This window comes from Thunnus maccoyii, chromosome 18 (genome assembly GCF_910596095.1).
Source record: "Thunnus maccoyii chromosome 18, fThuMac1.1, whole genome shotgun sequence".
In the NCBI taxonomy this organism is placed as follows: Eukaryota; Metazoa; Chordata; class Actinopteri; order Scombriformes; family Scombridae; genus Thunnus; species Thunnus maccoyii.
The window spans coordinates 29,029,166-29,046,698 of NC_056550.1; the positions used below are offsets into that span (position 1 = coordinate 29,029,166).

The following is a 17,533-nucleotide window of genomic DNA, read 5'->3' on the forward strand; positions in this document are numbered from 1 at the left end:
TCTGACAGTTTATACACAAGAACATCCAGATCAATCAATAACCAAACTAATCATCAAGTAATCATTAAGCTGCAGCCCTAATATAATCAGGTTTAAAACATACAGTCTGTTTTATGTCACTCTGATCTGCAGGTTCGTTACATGCAGTCAGATCATTTATTAGCTTTATATCTTTTATTTAGTCGTTAAATGTTTCTATATATGTGTTTCCTGTTTGGTTCAAACTTCACTTCCTGAAACACTTTAAACACCACAGACTGAGTTCATGTTTCTGACTGAACGCACACAGACCTGCCATAGAAACACCATTATGAATGAATGAACGAATGAGTGCGTGAATACATGAGTGAGTATGTTTGTTTGTTTGTGAGTGAACGTGTGAGTCAGTGAGTGATGAAGTTACACCATTTGTTCGGCCGGCTGTGTTGGGAGTTTGTCTGTAACTATGGTAACCAGGTGGAGATGAGCCTCCTGAATTTGCGCCTAAAACTCCGTCAACACTTTCATTTATAAATTTCCACTGCAGCGTCGACGGGAAAGAGGCAGAAAAAAAAAGGCTCATGGAGGCCTGAAGGAAGCTCACAGTTAAAAACACCAAATAACATCACTGATAAAACATAAGAGACAGAGTGAAACAGATGAAAGAGCAGGAGGAGTTCACAGATAATTACAATAGTTAGAATTAAAACAAGTTCTCTTTCAAATCAAACATCCCAAGATATGAGTGGAAAGTTTTGTTCTTCCTTTATTTTGACTCAAACGTATCTTAACCGCCTCATGTGATGCTACTTCAGCACTTTAACAACAAATATTACTGAAACCACGACAGAAAAACTGCAGATAAACATTTAATATCCAAGAATTCACATTATAGATGCGACCACTGACTATCCTTCTAATGAAACAGATGTCTATTAAATTAACAGCTGCCAAATGATCAGGTAATTGACTAATCATTGCAGCTCTAATTAACTTTCTAACTTTCATTTGTGTGTGATTTGTACATATTTTCCTTCATGTCTGTGTCCTGTTAAATATCTCTGCTCTGATGCCACATTTCCTTCCCGCTGATCAATAATCTAACGTTAAAGTGCACAGGCAGAATTGATCATAATAACCCGGTTCAGACGTCACAAATGTGAAGCATTTCATTCACACTCAGATTTGAATCAGGCCTCTCAACGGCAGCCAATCAAAACACGTTCACTTTTTTTTTTCCTTCCAACTTTTTTCTTCCTCCCGTGAGCCTGAAGCCGAGATAATGTAAACAAACTGAGGCTGAGCTGCAAAAAAAAGGGCGCCGGGCTGATCAAACTGCACTTCAGTCACTAATATCATCAATGCATGTCACACTTTGAGCTGTTATTAGTGTCTCAGGAAGTCCGAGTTCACATATTTCCCCCCGTGTGCTGCAGAAATAAGCAGCTCTGCTCACACATTTGTTTTGATCGGAGAAAACCAGCAGATACATCCCCGGCTACGACCATCAAACCCGGCTGCACTCTGCAGAGAACTCCGTATCAGCAAACTTTAAAATGCACTCTGGATAAAGAGGGGGAGATGTGACACAGAAACACCCGCAGCAGAGCTCCCCTGACCTTGGCCCGTCTCCTCTCGGTCGGGTTCAGCCCCGGCATGAAGGTATCGGGACAAAGCGGGCCATCTTCACCGACACACGGCCGACATTTTCTACGGCCGACTCCCCGATTTTATCCGGGGGAGAGACGCCCGAGCCCGGCTAGGCGGGGAGGGGAGCAGAGGGGGGTTAACCGGTGGGGACAAATCCAGGTTCAAGCATGAATTTCCGACATGATGCTCCCAGCAGAGCAGGACAACACCTTCAGCCACCAGCCCACTTTCACTGAGACCCCATTTCATCGGAAAATGGCTTTCGAGCAGCGAGCCATTTTCCCCCATGCTAACGGGCTAGCTTCGCCTTCTCAGCCCCGCAAACACAACCTGCCAGCACCCAGGCAACAACCGACGCCTCCGCTGGAGTCCGGTTATTTGAACAAGGTGCACATTCACAACACAATCAACCGTGGAGCATTCAAATATTTATTTAAATTGCATTATGTTGATTATATGAGGCGGACAGCAGGCAGATACACGGCCGAGCTAACGTTAGCATCGGTGCCTGGCTAGTTAGCAACCCCCCGCGATGAGAGAAAAGGGGTAACGGAAGTTCAGGACAACAAAATGATAAACAAAACACACAAACAACATAAACACAGCGGTGCACGGATTACCGCGGCGTTCAGGTTTATTCTCACGTTAATTAAATGAAGGTTGCCCTGAATGGAGATCGTCGCCGCAGCAGAGGTTAGCTCGCCAGCTAGCCTTAGCAACCCGAGGCTAGCCCGGAGCCACACAAAGATCTCAGACACACCGCGGCCGCCTTTCACGGAAAACATCATTTTTCAGCCGTTAAGGCTCCAAACTCACCCTCAGCTGGCCTCTGCGCCCGCACGCTCAACGATGCACAGCGGGGAGATGCAGAATGTGCAAGTTTCACGGATTAGGCATGGTTATTTGTTTCCTCCTCCTGTCTACAACCGACTTTTGGTTCTTGGCTGTTTCCCCGCCGCGCCGCCGCTTCAACAACACACTTCCTGCGCTACCGCTGCCGCTGCCGCGGCGCGCCGTGCGGAGCGCATCCGGACCGCCGCACGCGTTCACGCGTCATCATGCGCAGGATAAAACAACAGCAGCCACAAAAACACCCAGTTTATTGTTTGAACGCCGGTTTACAGCTTCTGAGGGGCGCACATGGCTTCAAATATGTCTCCAGGAGCTCACTCCGGTCTTTTGAGCCGGTTTGGATGCAGATTTTTAGACAAACATGCAGACTTGGTGCAGCTCGGCCTGCCAGCCGCTCGGAATAACGAGCCGAGCCGAGCCGAGCCGAGCCGAGCCGAGCCAGGCTGCTGCTGCTGGATGATCATGGGGGCAAATGACACACCGAGGTCATTTTATCAGCTCAAACAGAGACGTGATACATTCTGCGATTAATTTATGGCGCCTTCACTTCAGAAACGTCCCTCCTGTCACTACTTATTATGGGACGTGAAGGAGCGAGTCCACAGCTTTAGGGCTGCAGCTAACAATCAATATCAAGTGATCCAGTCGTTTTATCGATTAATCAGTTGATCAAGGACTCAGGATCCTGATCACATCTTAAAAATACTTCATTACTTAAATACTTAAATTCAAAATCCTGCTTCAGTAAAAGTATTATCAATAAAACAAAGTATCAAAAGTAAAAGTGCATGTGTACCTACAAATGATATATATTTTATATTTACTTTAGTTTAAAATACAAAAACGTGCATTAACAGGTATATATATCATTCATTACTGTTAATAGTCATTAACTGAGCGGGCTGTATAAAACCACCTGCTGTGTGTAACTCATCATCTTTCTCCCCTCAGTACTTATTTCAGCACTCTTTCACACCTTTGCACCATTTGTATCCTGTTTGCAATTTCACCTGTTTATAGACATATCATGCTGTTGTATTAAATGTTCTAAAATAGATACACAGTCATCTGCCTATTTTTCACCCACTTGTTGTACATAGCAGTGATGTTTATGTTTAATTATCATTGTTTGGCTCGTTGTTCTTGTGTATCTTTCTGAAGATTGTTGTGTGAGAGCACACAGAGCCGCTAGAAACTAAATCCCTTGTATGTGTAAACATTATTAAAGTCCAATAAAGCTGATTCTGGTGTTTACTCCTATATTATCTTAAAAACAGAACCAGAATAAGAGCTCGTTGTCTGTTACAGTTTCTCAGAGTCCAAGATGACGTCTTTAAATGTCTCGTTTTGTCTGACCAACAGTCCGAAACCCCAAAATATTCTGTCTGCTGTCAGTTGAACCTATGAATCTATAACCTCCAGTTAAACTGAAGATCCAGACCAGATTCAGTCATCCTCCAAACCTCATCTCACCTTTCACAGCCAGGACGTCCCCTCTCCTCCTCCGTCACTAATCAGGGCGTTAGGTTTGACCATATAAGACGTGAAAAAACCTCTTTCTACTCAGAAACATCTCTAAACTCTGCTCCTCTCTATCGCTGTCAGATGCAGAGAAACTCGTCCTTTTATCTCCTCCAGACTAGACTACTGCTCTGTGCTCTTCACGGGGATCCTGGCAGGAACATCCAGACCAGAGCTGCCAGGATCCTGATCCAGAGTGGAAACAGTTTGCTTCAGGATGGACCACGAAGTCCTGCTGCTCACATCAGATCCATCAACGGACATGAACTGATCACAGCAATACTCACATCTAAAAACCTTGTTAGAAACATGTTTACATGTCAAGCAGGTCTGTTGTAAACATGATGTTTAAGACTTTAACCTCAGCAACCAGGTTAGTTTAAAGAGCTGAAATAAAACTGGAACTTCCAGGTTCTTTTCCAGAAGAACTCAACAGTTTGTTGTGTTTTTCACTCCACATGTTTAGTGGAGATGATGATATATGTTAATATATATCATCTTCATATATATATATATATATTTCCCATAAGCCCACAGACCATCACAGGTTAAAGGAGTTGAATAATAACATCAGGACGGAGACTGAACACTGTAGAAGTTTGTAGACATCAGAGATTACAGCTAGAAAGTTGGAAAATTGACTTCAGGAGAGTGTTGGTGACTTTTATCTATATAGACAAAACCAAGTAATGATGTAACATTTCATGTCACCCACTGGTTTCATTGGCACCAGTTTGAAGCCCAGAGTTGCGGCTTCTGGTCAGCGCCATCAGGACCCTCCAGATAAGGACTGCGGGTTGTTTCCTTTCACGCTCTGGATGGAAACACGCCCCGCTACCTCGGACCCATGCTAACGCTAGCTTACTGAGAACACTGAGCGCCACACACTTGGGCTAACGTTGGCTACTTTAGCTAAACTCTGCTAACAGGGCTGGTATCATAATCAAGTAACTTTAAACTTAGTTAAATATTGTAACAATAGTCAGACTCAGTGTGAGTCTCGCAGCCAGCTGTCAATCACAGCTGTCAATCAACGCCCACATGGCAGACATCAAAGCTACTATAAGTCTTTAAATCTTATTAATGGAGCAATAATTTCCAAAATGACCACCAGCACACTTGCAACTCATTGAAAACAATGATTGACTCAGTATTTCTAGAGAAAAGTTGAGGCTGAATGTCAGTTGGAACCGTCAGTGACACTTTAAGGTGCTTCAGCCTCGAGACATCGTGGCTGCTGATTGGTTTGAATTGTTCCTGGAACTAAATTTCAGCTCTGCTCAGGAGGTGATACTAACAAGCCTCTTATGATGACATTGAGGGCGACTTTGGATCAGGAGGCAGAGCGGATAGTCCACTAATTGGAAGATCGGCGGTTTGATCCCCGACTCCTCCAGTCTGCATGTCGAGGTATCTTTGGGCGAAATACTGAACATCAAACTGCGAGTGAGTGAATGAACATTAGAGCTCCTGACGGGCAGGTTGGCACCTCGCATGAATGTTGGCATGTAGTGTAAAGTGCTTTGAGTAGTTGGAAGACTAGAAAGGTGCTATATAAATGCAGCCCATTTATACATTTACATATAATCAATTCAAGCGATTAATATTTTGAACTAGAAGCCGATAAGATCACAGCACTCACATGTTCATGTTCAAATAAAATGTTCTCTATAAATCTGTTGCTTATTGTCACTTATTACACATCCTAAATGTTTGATACTGGTTGTCCACTTCAATGATTGTTGTAAATCCTGAGTTGTTCACCTGTTGCTGTTACTCACCTGATTTTAATATAACAGAAATTATAGTTATTGTTTTTTTTGGTTTCCATTTTTGGCTGCCATATAGTTTTATTTGTCTTTCACAGATTAAAAAAAAAAATAAAAATTTCACCAGTTTTTAAAAATGTGATTAATATTTAATTTAATTTTGTAATATTAATTGACTATTTTTCAATTGAATTGATTTGAATTTAATAATAATGATAATAATAATAATAATTAATAAAAAAATAAATTGATAGATAAATTTATCAATTTAATTTAATTTAATTTAATTTACCATGGCTTCGAATATGTTAAAAAAGCTACTGCTTGATTATGTACTACATGTCCCAGAATCCCTTGCCTCGGTACTGACGTCATATTCCGTCGCCGTTGTTAGTCTTTTTCCCTCTTTGCATCGGTCGGTCTGTGTTGCTCTATTTCTCATATGTAAAGTCGAGTTTCTTCAGTTTCAGAGGGTTTCGGAGTTCATATTTGCAGCAGAATGGGTCCCATTGAGGTAAAGTTCATAATGTTCAATAAAACTGACGCTTCTGACCGCAATTAAATCAACTTTTCATACATTTTAGACTAAAATCTGCGCTCAGGTTCAGGCCAGATTCGCGCTTTGTGTTGTGTAGCTGCCACAAATGTTTGATGATAAACTTGATATCTGATGTATTTTACTTATATTAGATTTGTTAACTTACAATAAGTCAATAATAATTGATTTTTAACGTTACTTCACCTCTTTTACCTGTCAGAGGTTCAAACGAAGAGAGAAGGAGTCGAACCGAACTACCTTCAAAATTTCTGCTAAATTAACATTTTCTTACTGATTAGTAACAATTTACACATTTTATAACAACTTTAAAAACATTTCCTTGTTAAAGAGAGACTTCCGGTAAATTCGGGTCGTTTATTAATGAGTTGCCTGCATATATACATTAGTTCATTTCATTTTCAGTGTTGTGGTTTTTCTATGAAAGCGTTCAAGGAAGGAACCATATCACTGCTTGTGTGTCGCATTAACACATTTTCTTTTTGTAAGTAGAGTTTTTTTAAATTAACTTTTTCAATATATACAAAATATAATGAAACAAGACTACTTATTACAGTAAATCAGTGTAAAATAAGTAGAATAAACAGAATTAGCGACAGTAAGAAAAAAACGATAAACTGTGAAAACAAATGGAAAAATACATTTTAAAAGAAATAAGGGGGCATCATGTATCGATAAATGAGGAAGCACATTTTCAAACAATATATTTACTTCCTGTTAGACCAAACTTCATGAAACCTTCCTTGGTAATTATTAGTCTTTACAATTAGAGACTCAAAAGTCTGTCATCAGTTTTATGTTTTATGTTCCGCTGTGTCGTTTATGACAAAACCACCAGGTGGAGCCAAAATACATTCAAATCCTGCACCTGATGATATCAACTGTATGTGACTGAAACGTTGCATTCATAATTAATATGCAGTTATAATCAGTCTGTTTGTCCTGTTTTTAACCTCATTCCTCCTACAGCTGATAAATTGATCTGTTGATTGACTCAAAAAGGAATCAGCAACTATTTTCATAATTTGTTAATTGTTTCGCTCATTTTTTTTTTTAAAGAAAAAGCATCAAAAATTCAGTCAAACCAGAATATTGACTGCTTCTGTCGGTCGGACAAAACAAACACTGGAAACATTTTCAGTTTTCTCGCATTTAATATAAAACCAAAATAATGAATCACATATAGAAACTGTCAGATAATCAGTAATAAAGTTGGTTGCAGCTCTAGTTGCTGTTTATTACCTGACATGGTCAAAAGTAAAGCTGCAGCTGACGATTATTTTCATTATCGATTAATCAGCCAACTTTCTTGATTAATCAATCGGTCATTTGGTCAGAAGATACTTCTTCATGATAAAGATCTCAGGATTTAGTTGGTTTTGTCTTCAGGATATTGAAATGAACCTCTGAGCTGTGACGTAACGTCGCTGCGGAGAGTTTCAGGTGATCCAGAGCGATTAAATGTAAAATATATAAAAACATGATGTTGTGTTTGTGTCTGCAGCTGCTCCACATGTCCGTCTTCTCGCAGAGTTTCTCTCCCTGCGGTCGATTCCTGGCGGCTGGAAACAACTACGGAGAGATCGCCCTCTTCAGGTGCGACAGCAAAACACCTGATACAAGTTCAGAAACCTGCACGTTATCAGAGTGATGATGATGATGATGGTGATGATGGTGATGATGATGATGTACTTCTTGTTGCAGCCTGTCTGCAGCTCTGAGTCCAGATGCGACGGCAGTCAGTCAGAAACCTATTCTCACGTTCACAGGTGAGTTTCTTTTTTGTCTTCTTTAATCAATAAATGAACAAATGAACAGTTTCTGATCTCTCGACTCGTTTAAAGGTGTATATTTATAATTAAAACTGTCCCATATGCTAATAATATCCTCTAACTCCAATGAAACCAACGGGTGACGTCACACCTCGCTACCTCGCTGCGTCCGTCTCATGAACAGTCCGTGGAACCTTTTCTTAAACATAAACTACTTAATAAGCTTCTCCTTCTGCCACGATGCACTATAGAGAAGTTTTTAATGTGTTTCCGCATGAAAAAAAACTAACTCTGTACTCAAAGGAAATGTTCAGGAGACTTGCGGAGGCCTTTCTCGGACGTATGGTGCACTGATGAAAGGACGTTGTTCTGAGGGATGGAAGCCTTTGAGAAGGGACACTGAACTGTGACCAATGACGGACTGATGATGGGACTAAAAGCTAAAGTGTTCTAAGACTCTGTTCATCTCTTCTGTCCTTCAGCTCATGAAGGACCCGTCTTCTCTCTTCTGTCCACCGACTGTCAGCTGCTGAGCGCCGGGAACGGCGAGATCAGAGCCTGGAGCTGGACCGAGCTCATCAAGAAGGTGGAGCTGAGTTTAACTTTAAAAAAAACCACAAGACAGACTAAAGTAAACGTCGGTGTGAAACCAGCTTTCTGTCAATATTTGTCTGATATTTGACTTTTTGTCTCCTCAGAATGTGAAGCCTCTTTGGACAAAAAGACCCAACTACAAGTGAGGAGCAGCTTGTGTTTTCTGTTCATTTAATTCATTTCACTTTGTACTGAACTGCAGATTCAGCAGATTTTAGCTGAATAACTACACATTATCCCTGCTGATCAATTAACAAATCATCTATCAGTCTGTAGATTGATCTCCTTCCTTTCAGGCAGCTGTTAGTTTCAGTTCATTTCTATAAAACATCAACCTGAAGACAGAATTCATAAAAAATAAAAGATCATGTTAGCATAAAAACAAAAAAGTAATATTAGTATAAAAACAAAAAAATAATATTAGTATAAAAACATAAAAAGTATTGTTAGCATAAAAAATAAAAGATCATGTTAGCATAAAAACATAAAAAGTATTGTTAGCATAAAAACAAAAAATTAATATTAGCATAAAAACATAAAAAGTATTGTTAGCATAAAAAATAAAAGATCATGTTAGCATAAAAACATAAAAAGTATTGTTAGCATAAAAAATAAAAGATCATGTTAGCATAAAAACATAAAAAGTATTGTTAGCATAAAAAATAAAAGATCATGTTAGCATAAAAACATAAAAAGTATTGTTAGCATAAAAAATAAAAGATCATGTTAGCATAACAAACTAATGTTTGTGTGAAAAATAAAGTAATTTTGACATCGACTAAAAGTTCCGTCGGCATACAAAAGATGCATTATAATAGCATTAAAAAGAAACTTGAGCATGAAAATAAATAACGTTAGCATAAAAAAAAACAAATTTCTTCTTCTTCACGTCCTGACATGGATTCCAGCCTCACAGCGTGTGCAGATCACTACGTGTGTGTGTGTGTGTGTGTGTGTTGTGTGTTTGTTCAGATCCAGTCTGGAGATCCCGGAGATCAACTCGATGGTCGTCAGTCACAGAGTGAGTCGATTAGCTGAACGTCTCAGTCGTGGGTGATGCTGTGATGTGGCGCCCCCTGTGGTCACCGCTGGTAACTGCAGGCGGTTTGTTTGCATCACTGCTGCCGTCGCTTCACATTTTTAGACACAATGTAGATTTTTACACACGATACCTGAGTTTCTGCACTGAAACCAAGTTTATACAGTTTTGATCGTCTGTGTGAATGTTTGATACTCGGCTCTGAATTAACTGACAGAAGAATTATCACGACTGTATTTTTTCTCTGCGTGTGTTTCAGGACAACAGTCTGATAGTCGGTGGAGGCGACAACAACATCCACATCCTGGACTTGGAACACGGAGTCTTCAAGGTCTGTGAGAGTCCTGGAAACCCTGCAGCTTAATGTTTAATACAGCAGAGTGTGAATGAAAACATCTGAGACTTAAAGAACATGAGTCATAAGTTAGTAATTTTATATTAATATTGATATGAATTTGATTTTGAGATAAAAGTTGTAATATTTCCAGAAAAAAATCATAATAGTTTTGATAAAAAGTTGTAAAAATTGATAATAATTGAGATAAAGATGTTCCTCATCAGACCGAGATGTTTGTGTTTGTTGGTCGAGTTCTTCATTTGGACTCGTCGTCGTCCAACAGGAAGTCTTAGTTTCATGTTTGAAGCTCTGATCAGACACTCAGAGGAAGCTGTGGACTTGTTTGGTGACTTTTCCTCTGTCAAGTGTCTGTCGCCTGTCTGTCGTGTCTCCAGTCAGTCCTCCAGGGACACTCGGACTACATCCACTGCGTGAGCATGAGAGAGAGGGAGGGGGAGATCCTGTCGGGGGGGGAGGACGGAGCTGTGAGGATCTGGGGTGAGTGACAGCACAGACATGTTGGCCATCATCAGAGAAGAAGAAAACTTGTTAGATTACAGTGAAGAGAAGAAGAAAACATGTTTGATAACAGTGAATAATGATGTGTGTCTGCAGACTGCAGGACTGGTCAGTCTGTTCACTGCATCGAGGTCTACAAGTACGAGGTGAGATGAGTTTTTATTTTATTTTATATTGTTTATATATTTCTTCTTCTCCAAAATAACCTGCACAGCCTGTATGAACACAGAACAAGTTCATAATATAATATTATTTCATGTTAGGCTAAATTATATCAACATTAAGTGAAATAATACAGGCTCATCGTCAAACAGCTGCAGATTTACAGATAAATAACAGTGAATACGATCACATACATTCATATGTTAAATGTTTTTCTTTCATTTGAGTGTATTTTATTATATAATGAGCTTATATTTAAGATGTACAACGAGAATCAAACAAACTAAAACAGTCTGCAGGTGTGTTAAAGAGCTCTGTGAGAGAACAACCTGCAGGACTGACGGGACGATCAGAGTCACATCACGCCAACAGGAAGCTGAGTGTACGGACGCAGCATTACAACAGCTGGACAATATATCGATATTATTGTTATTGATATCATGATATGAGACTAGATATTGTCTTATATTTTAGATATGCTGTAATTGTTCTTCTTTTCCTGGTTTTAAAGCTGCTTTACAGTAAAAAGTCATTTTCTGAACTCAACAGCTGTTCTTTATTTTCCTTTTATCCACTTTACTTATTATATCAATCAATATCAATCAGTTTTTATTTATATAGCGCCAAATCACAACAAAAGTCATCTCAGGGCACTTTTCACATAGAGCAGCAACAGTCGTCCCTACAACGTTTGAGGTTTTTGGTTAAAAATATTACGCCCCCTGCTGTTGGAGGAGGGTCAGACCTGCTGGCCCTGTTAGCTGTTAGCCGTTAGCCGTTAGCTGTTAGCTCCACATGTATGTGTCTACGTTCGTTATCTTTGCACCTGTATTTCATATTATTGTTTTTTGTGAAGCACTTTGTAACTCTGGTTTTGAAAAGGCACTTTAGAAATAAAGTTTTTTTTTTTTATCATGTTAGCAGTTAGCTGTTAGCTCATCATGTGATATCTGTCTCTCAGAATTGTGCTCGGCCTCAGTACGGGAAGTGGATCAGCTGTTTGACCACCGACTCTGATTGGATGGTAAGAAAACATCAACACACGATGCGTTCATGTCCTCCTGGGGAAAAACATTCACTTTATTGATAGAAAGCTGCGAAACAAGTTTCAGACGACAGCAGTCAGAAACTCAAAGATGTTGAGTTTTCTATCATAGAAAACTGGAAAAGCAAATATTCATGTGTGAGAAGCTGCTGCCAGAGAAGATTTGATCTTTTTGTGTCTAAAACGACTGAAATTATTAATCAGTTATCAAAATTGTTGCCAATTAATTTCCTGTCAGTCAATTAATCATCTAATCATTTCAGCTCCAGAGTGCTAACATGTACATTGAGGGTCATCAGGAGGTTAATCTGACCATGAAACACAGATATTTTTTAATAAATAAATAACCTCCAGCGTTTACAGCTGATCAGAGACATTATTGATCGATGAGTATTGACGGTGTTTCTGTCTGTGTGCAGCTGTGTGGTGGAGGTCCGTCTCTGTCTCTGTGGCATCTCCGCTCTCTGTCTCCCACCTCCATCTTCCCTCTGAGCGGCTGCCAGAGACACGTCAGCTTCCACCAGGACATGGTGAGCTCTCCCACAGCGTGTGTGTGTTAGCATGTTGTTAGCGTGTTTTAATGACGTGACTCTGTCCTCCTGCTGTAGATCCTGGCTGTTGGTGAAGGTGCGTTTGTGTCTCACTGCCTGCTGGGCGGGGAGGTGAAGGCTCAGATTCCCTGCACGCCTCAGAGCCTGAACACACTGCAGCTCAACACCAACAGCTCCGAACACAGAGTGAGTCAGTGAACGCACCGCCAGCTGTCAGCTCCACCTGCACCTCATCAGACACCTGATCAGTTTTATAAAATAACACAGCATGAAACACAGACAGACTTCCTTCTGCAGCAGTTTTAACATCAACTGCTTATTGATTATTATCTGATTATTGGATCATTTCTGTCTCACAGCTCTGAGATCAGCTGCTCGATATAAACAGCATTTCTTTAACACAGTCAGATGTGTCCATATGTACGTGGAAATGTGACTTGGTGGTTCTAACATTTCCTACTCTGCATACTGACCCTGAACACATCCTGTGAACCAGACACAAAGCCTCAGCTGAGTTACGTCAAACGAATCGGTATCTTCCAGAGTTTTCACTGATCTGTGGAGGGAAACATTCAGCCTGTGTGGCGAGTGGATATCGCCATGGTTACCTACTGAAGGAGACGGTCTAATGTCTTTTCCAAAGTAATATAACAAACACTTTTACACACATGAAACACTGTACTGGGGAATTTTTACACTCAGCGTTAACGACTAACTTGATAGTTAATGTATTAAAACTATTTTTGGGTCTTGTGTAAGTGAAATAATATATAAAACATATTTTTAAAAAAAAGCCTATATCTGAACTCAACCCTTCTGACAACTTAAAATGCAGCAATGACTGATGGTAACCATGGAGACGACGTGTGTATTACACCGTTTAAAACCGACGTATCGAGTTCAAACGTACCTAGTTGGCGTATTTATTTTAAGACTGTAATTCATGATATATGTCGGCGCCAGTAGACGTTCCCTCCATACATTCACCTTAACATCGACGCCGGTCTGTCATCTGCGTCCCAGTCGATCCCATCAAAACTCCCACACAGTCTGACTGCTCCGAGTCTTTGAGTGATCTGATCCTCCAGACCTGCTGGGTTTCCTCTGAGATCCTGAGAGCAGCTCAGTAGAAGAGGAGCTGACGAAGGCTTACGTGTAAAAAACAAAAAAAACAAAAAACAAAACATGGATGTGCTTGAAACGTGAATGTTCCTGCAACAAATCTACACGACGACCAGAACGTTTCCCTCCGCAGCTCAGTGAGAAACAAAAAGAGGACAGAGACTGACGAGCTTTGGTACAAATTCAAGTAGCCGACCAGGTAGAAGTGCAATAAGAGAGCACTAGACAGAAGGTCTGTCTCTTACGGAAATATAAAGTAAACAACTGAAGTAGACAAATGCAGAAGAAACATTATAAACAACAAGAAAGTAGAGCAACAACCAACAAAGTGCCCAAAGGTTGAAGGTGTCCACAGAAGAGCTGAGTTTTCAGGTGTTTTTTTGAACGCACCAGCAGACTGCGTGCAGCCGGGAGCTCGTCCATCCCGTCCCGTCCCGTCCATCACAGAACCACAAACCAGAAGAGGCCTGATGACTCGGCGTAACTCAGAACTTTAGAACAATTGCTGTGGATTTCTGCATCTATTGGTGTCGTCTCGCTATAGATATATATCTTCAGGGTCAGTATGTAGAGTAGGAAATGTTAGAACCACCAAACATAACGGCACCTCAGGGTTTTATTAAGACCCAAACTTGTCCTTAATCAACAGTTATTAATCTTTAAGGGAGTATGAAATACAGTGGACGTTTTCTCATAATAGAAACCGTTGTTTAACCAGTGACTCGTGTTCATCATCAGAGGACGTTACAGGAATTTAAAGAACAGATTCAGTCTGACTGGTTTTATATAAAATAATCGGTAAACCTTGTTCGCTGTCAACGCTCCAACTTTATAGAGACCGAACGCAACACGACCACCGGAGGGGAAAACAGTTAGTGTCATAATATTCAACCGAGAGCTGAAACACTAACAAAACACCTGCAGCTCATTAAAAACATTAGATTTCAGCATGTTGAAGGATTATTTTAGCAGCAGAGAGGAAACAGTGTATTTATTTCTTACCTGCACATTTTTCTGATTTATCCACATTCCACTAAAACACAAGTTGCAAAATGTCAAAATGCTTCAGCTTAACTTACAGAAATATAGTGATAAATGACATTTGGATGTTTGCTGCACACGTAGAAATAATGACTGTCAGGATCCCAGTTTTCCCTTTTTCCCGCCTCTCATCGTCTGGATCCACGTTTGTCTTCTTCAAGACTCAGTTTTTCGGTTCGGCAGCTTATAAAAACTTAGTTTCGGTTCTTCGCTGTTGGTGGTGAATCCCACCAAGCAGCAGCAGCGTTCAAGAATCCTTCTGTTGTTTGTTATCAGATCCACGTGAACAGGAGGAGAGTCAGTGGAGAGCGATGATTGGTTCGCCCCTCTGAGGTGGGCGGGACTTAACGCTCTCTATCAGTCCAGCACTAAAATGCCTTTATATTCAGAGCAGAGAGTCACTTACTGTCTGCTTCACATTTTACAACATTACTGCTAAAACTACAGAAACAGTTTGTCTTTTCTCTGAGTGCACCTGAACGCCTCGTCACTAACGTGTTCTGTATTTTGTGTGTTCAGGTTCTGACGGTTGGAGGCAGCAGCGACCACATCGACGTGTTCACTAACCTGTCGTACAGAGCTTTCTCCCTGAGCTTCTGACGCACGCACGCACGCACGAGTCCGTTCAAGTGTTTGTAAAGTTGTCAGAAAGTCGTGTCACTACTTTTTGTATCGTTTTGTTTCATGATAAATAAAATATTTTTGTCATTTTATACTTCTTGTTATTTGCAACAAAATAATCTAAAATCAAAGGCTCACTTACTAGCTTTTGGAGCTTTCAGTCACATCTCATGGTCTGTGGTTAATTTTGTAAATGAGCAAAAAATATTTGCGGACAACATTTTTATGACCAAAACTGAATAAAAAGTCATTTTTGAAAATCACTATTTTGACATTTTACAGACGAATATTGGTTGTTTGCAGCTCATGAGAGAGAAACCAGCTGACCGCTCAGAGCTGCTGCTGCTGCTCTGCTGGAGAAAACAAATAGTTCAACTTTTCAGCATTTCTTCTTTTTCTTGCTGAGAGTTTTTCTGTAATTCTCATTTTGTCTTCGAAATGATTTACGTGAAGTTCAAGTTTTTTTTTTTGGATAAAGTCATGTTTGTCAAATCTCTAATGATGGCTGTGAGAGCAAATTTGAAACCAATCATGAGATGAAGACGGAGGTGAATATGAAGCTACAGCAGCTTCTTAGCGCAGCCAGCCGGACTCCTAATCTACACTTTATATCTGGTTTGTGTGTAAACGTGATGAGTTCCAGGTCTGATGTTCTCTCCTGCAGGCAGCAACCAGAAAACAGCAGAAACAGAAATAAAAACTGATTCCAGTGTTTAAAAAGTTGAAATGAAAAGTTTTTTTTTTATTTATGATAGCAAAAAAATACATTTACATACTCAAACCTTTAGAGTTTTTCTTCCCTCAGTGTTTTACAGAATATCATCGTCGCTCCTCTGCGGTACAAAACTGACTTTACATCTGAAACAGGAAGCGTCTTCACCCGGCGAAATAAACACTAACATGATGCGTTCAGGGGGCAGAGTATAGATCAGGATAAATGACCTTCCTCTTTTTCCTGTACGGCTGGAAACACACAGGTGTAAATGTTGAATACAGGTAAAGAAAGTGGGGGGGGTTGTGAGTCCATGTAAACACTCGGTGTGTTCCTGTGCGTGTGTGCCGCGGTGGGCGGGGCTTCAGGCTGCAGACAGACAGGCCTGGCGGACGCTCTGAGCCCAGGTGTTCAGCAGCTCCGTCACCGAGTGTTTGTCCGGCAGCTGCAGCAGTTTGGACGTCATGTTCCTGTGAACCGACTGCAGGAAGCTGTTGGCACCTGACGGACAGGAGACAGACAGGAAGTCATGTGATCAAAACATCATCGTCTCTGAACTCTGACATGACTGTCGGGATGTTTCCTCCCCGACTAACAACCGAGAACGACGTCGTCTTGATATCCGGCAGATCGATACTGAAACGATTCATCGTTTTTATTTCTGCTTTTCTTTCCGTGTTTTATGATAATAAACTGAATATTTTGGGGTTTTGAACTGTTGGTCGAACTAAACGAGATATTTGAAGACGTTATCTTGAGCTCTGGGAAATTAATGGACAGTTTTTCATTAATTTTGACATTTTATTGACTAAATGATTAATTGATAATGAAAATAATTGAGTTGCAGCTTTATTAACGACATAAACTGTTCATTTACACATTTATTTTATTACATTTACTGACTGGTTTTATTATCAATATATGTTTGATCTGCAACGATTAAATTAATCTCCAATTATTCTGATTATTGATTAATTGTTTTGAGTCATTTTTTTGAGAAAAAAAAAGTCCAGTTTCTCTGATTGCAGCTTCTTAAATGTGAATATTTTCTGGTTTCTTTAGTCTCTATGACAGTAAACTGAAGATCTTTCATAAAGAAAACAATCAACAGATTAATCGATAATGAAAATGATTCGTGATGATTTTCACAGATCTTAAAAAAAACTGTTTTCTGATAAATGTTTTGATATTTTTAGCACATAGAAGCAAATCTTTATACTTTATATTAAACTTTATATTGAAACTGGAAGAGTATTTATTATCTGAATCATCATCAGCTGTTTTAATATGTTGATGCTCTGATTGGATCCTTATTATATATCATGAGCTGCTTTTACATCCTGAAACTCTCGGATCACAAACTGAAGAGTCTTAAAAGTTCCGACTGACACAAACCTCATTTAAGGAGAAACGTTTAGTCTGAAGATGATGAAGGACGCAGACCTTCATCCTAGTAGTCTACCTCACACTTGAGGAGGAAATCCTCCCGGCTCTGACTCACCGTACTGCTCTCCGTCGTCGGCCCAGTATGGACTCTGATCCGGATAATCGGCGGGAACGCTGAGCTGCAGAGGAGGAACGCTGGGAAGGTTTTTATCATCTGAGAACAGAACAACAAAAAGTCAGCGTCAGTCATCATAATCCAGCTGGTCTGTTTGTTTCTCCTCCATCATATCATGTTAATATTAGCG

The 17,533-nt window shown here is 40.2% G+C and overlaps 3 protein-coding genes across 6 annotated transcripts in view; 1 reads left to right on the forward strand and 2 right to left on the reverse strand.

Moving 5' to 3' along the window:
• si:dkey-89b17.4 (zinc finger protein 850) overlaps nt 1–2,885 on the reverse strand; it is a 31,815-nt gene extending 28,930 nt beyond the window's left edge. Inside the window, exon 1 of the mRNA XM_042393247.1 lies at nt 2,446–2,885. The gene's annotated coding sequence lies outside the window, so the exon portion shown is untranslated. The remainder of the gene's footprint in view (nt 1–2,445) is intronic.
• A 3,268-nt stretch (nt 2,886–6,153) lies between these two features.
• thoc6 (THO complex 6) lies at nt 6,154–15,222 on the forward strand. The gene is made up of 13 exons (XM_042393369.1): nt 6,154–6,285; nt 7,832–7,923; nt 8,032–8,096; nt 8,582–8,685; nt 8,798–8,835; nt 9,666–9,714; nt 9,992–10,063; nt 10,465–10,567; nt 10,685–10,734; nt 11,712–11,774; nt 12,215–12,325; nt 12,404–12,532; nt 15,029–15,222. The coding sequence occupies exons 1-13, from the start codon at nt 6,271–6,273 to the stop codon at nt 15,107–15,109; spliced, it is 972 nt and encodes a 323-aa protein (XP_042249303.1). The 5' UTR covers nt 6,154–6,270; the 3' UTR covers nt 15,110–15,222.
• A 629-nt stretch (nt 15,223–15,851) lies between these two features.
• med15 (mediator complex subunit 15) overlaps nt 15,852–17,533 on the reverse strand; it is a 26,788-nt gene continuing 25,106 nt past the window's right edge. For all 4 annotated transcript variants that reach the window (XM_042393288.1, XM_042393287.1, XM_042393290.1 and 1 more), the window contains exons 17-18: nt 17,344–17,442; nt 15,852–16,343 (exon numbers count right to left, since the gene is read on the reverse strand). In XM_042393288.1, the coding sequence (XP_042249222.1) occupies nt 16,207–16,343; nt 17,344–17,442 (236 nt within the window). In that variant the 3' untranslated portion in view covers nt 15,852–16,206. The remainder of the gene's footprint in view (nt 16,344–17,343; nt 17,443–17,533) is intronic.

What these genes read in the sequence shown, in the direction of transcription:
- thoc6 (XM_042393369.1), top strand. An exon ending in CGGAGCTGTGAGGATCTGGG is followed by an intron (nt 10,568 to 10,684) that starts GTGAGTGACAGC and finishes GTGTGTCTGCAG; the next exon opens with ACTGCAGGACTGGTCAGTCT. An exon ending in CCACCGACTCTGATTGGATG is followed by an intron (nt 11,775 to 12,214) that starts GTAAGAAAACAT and finishes GTCTGTGTGCAG; the next exon opens with CTGTGTGGTGGAGGTCCGTC.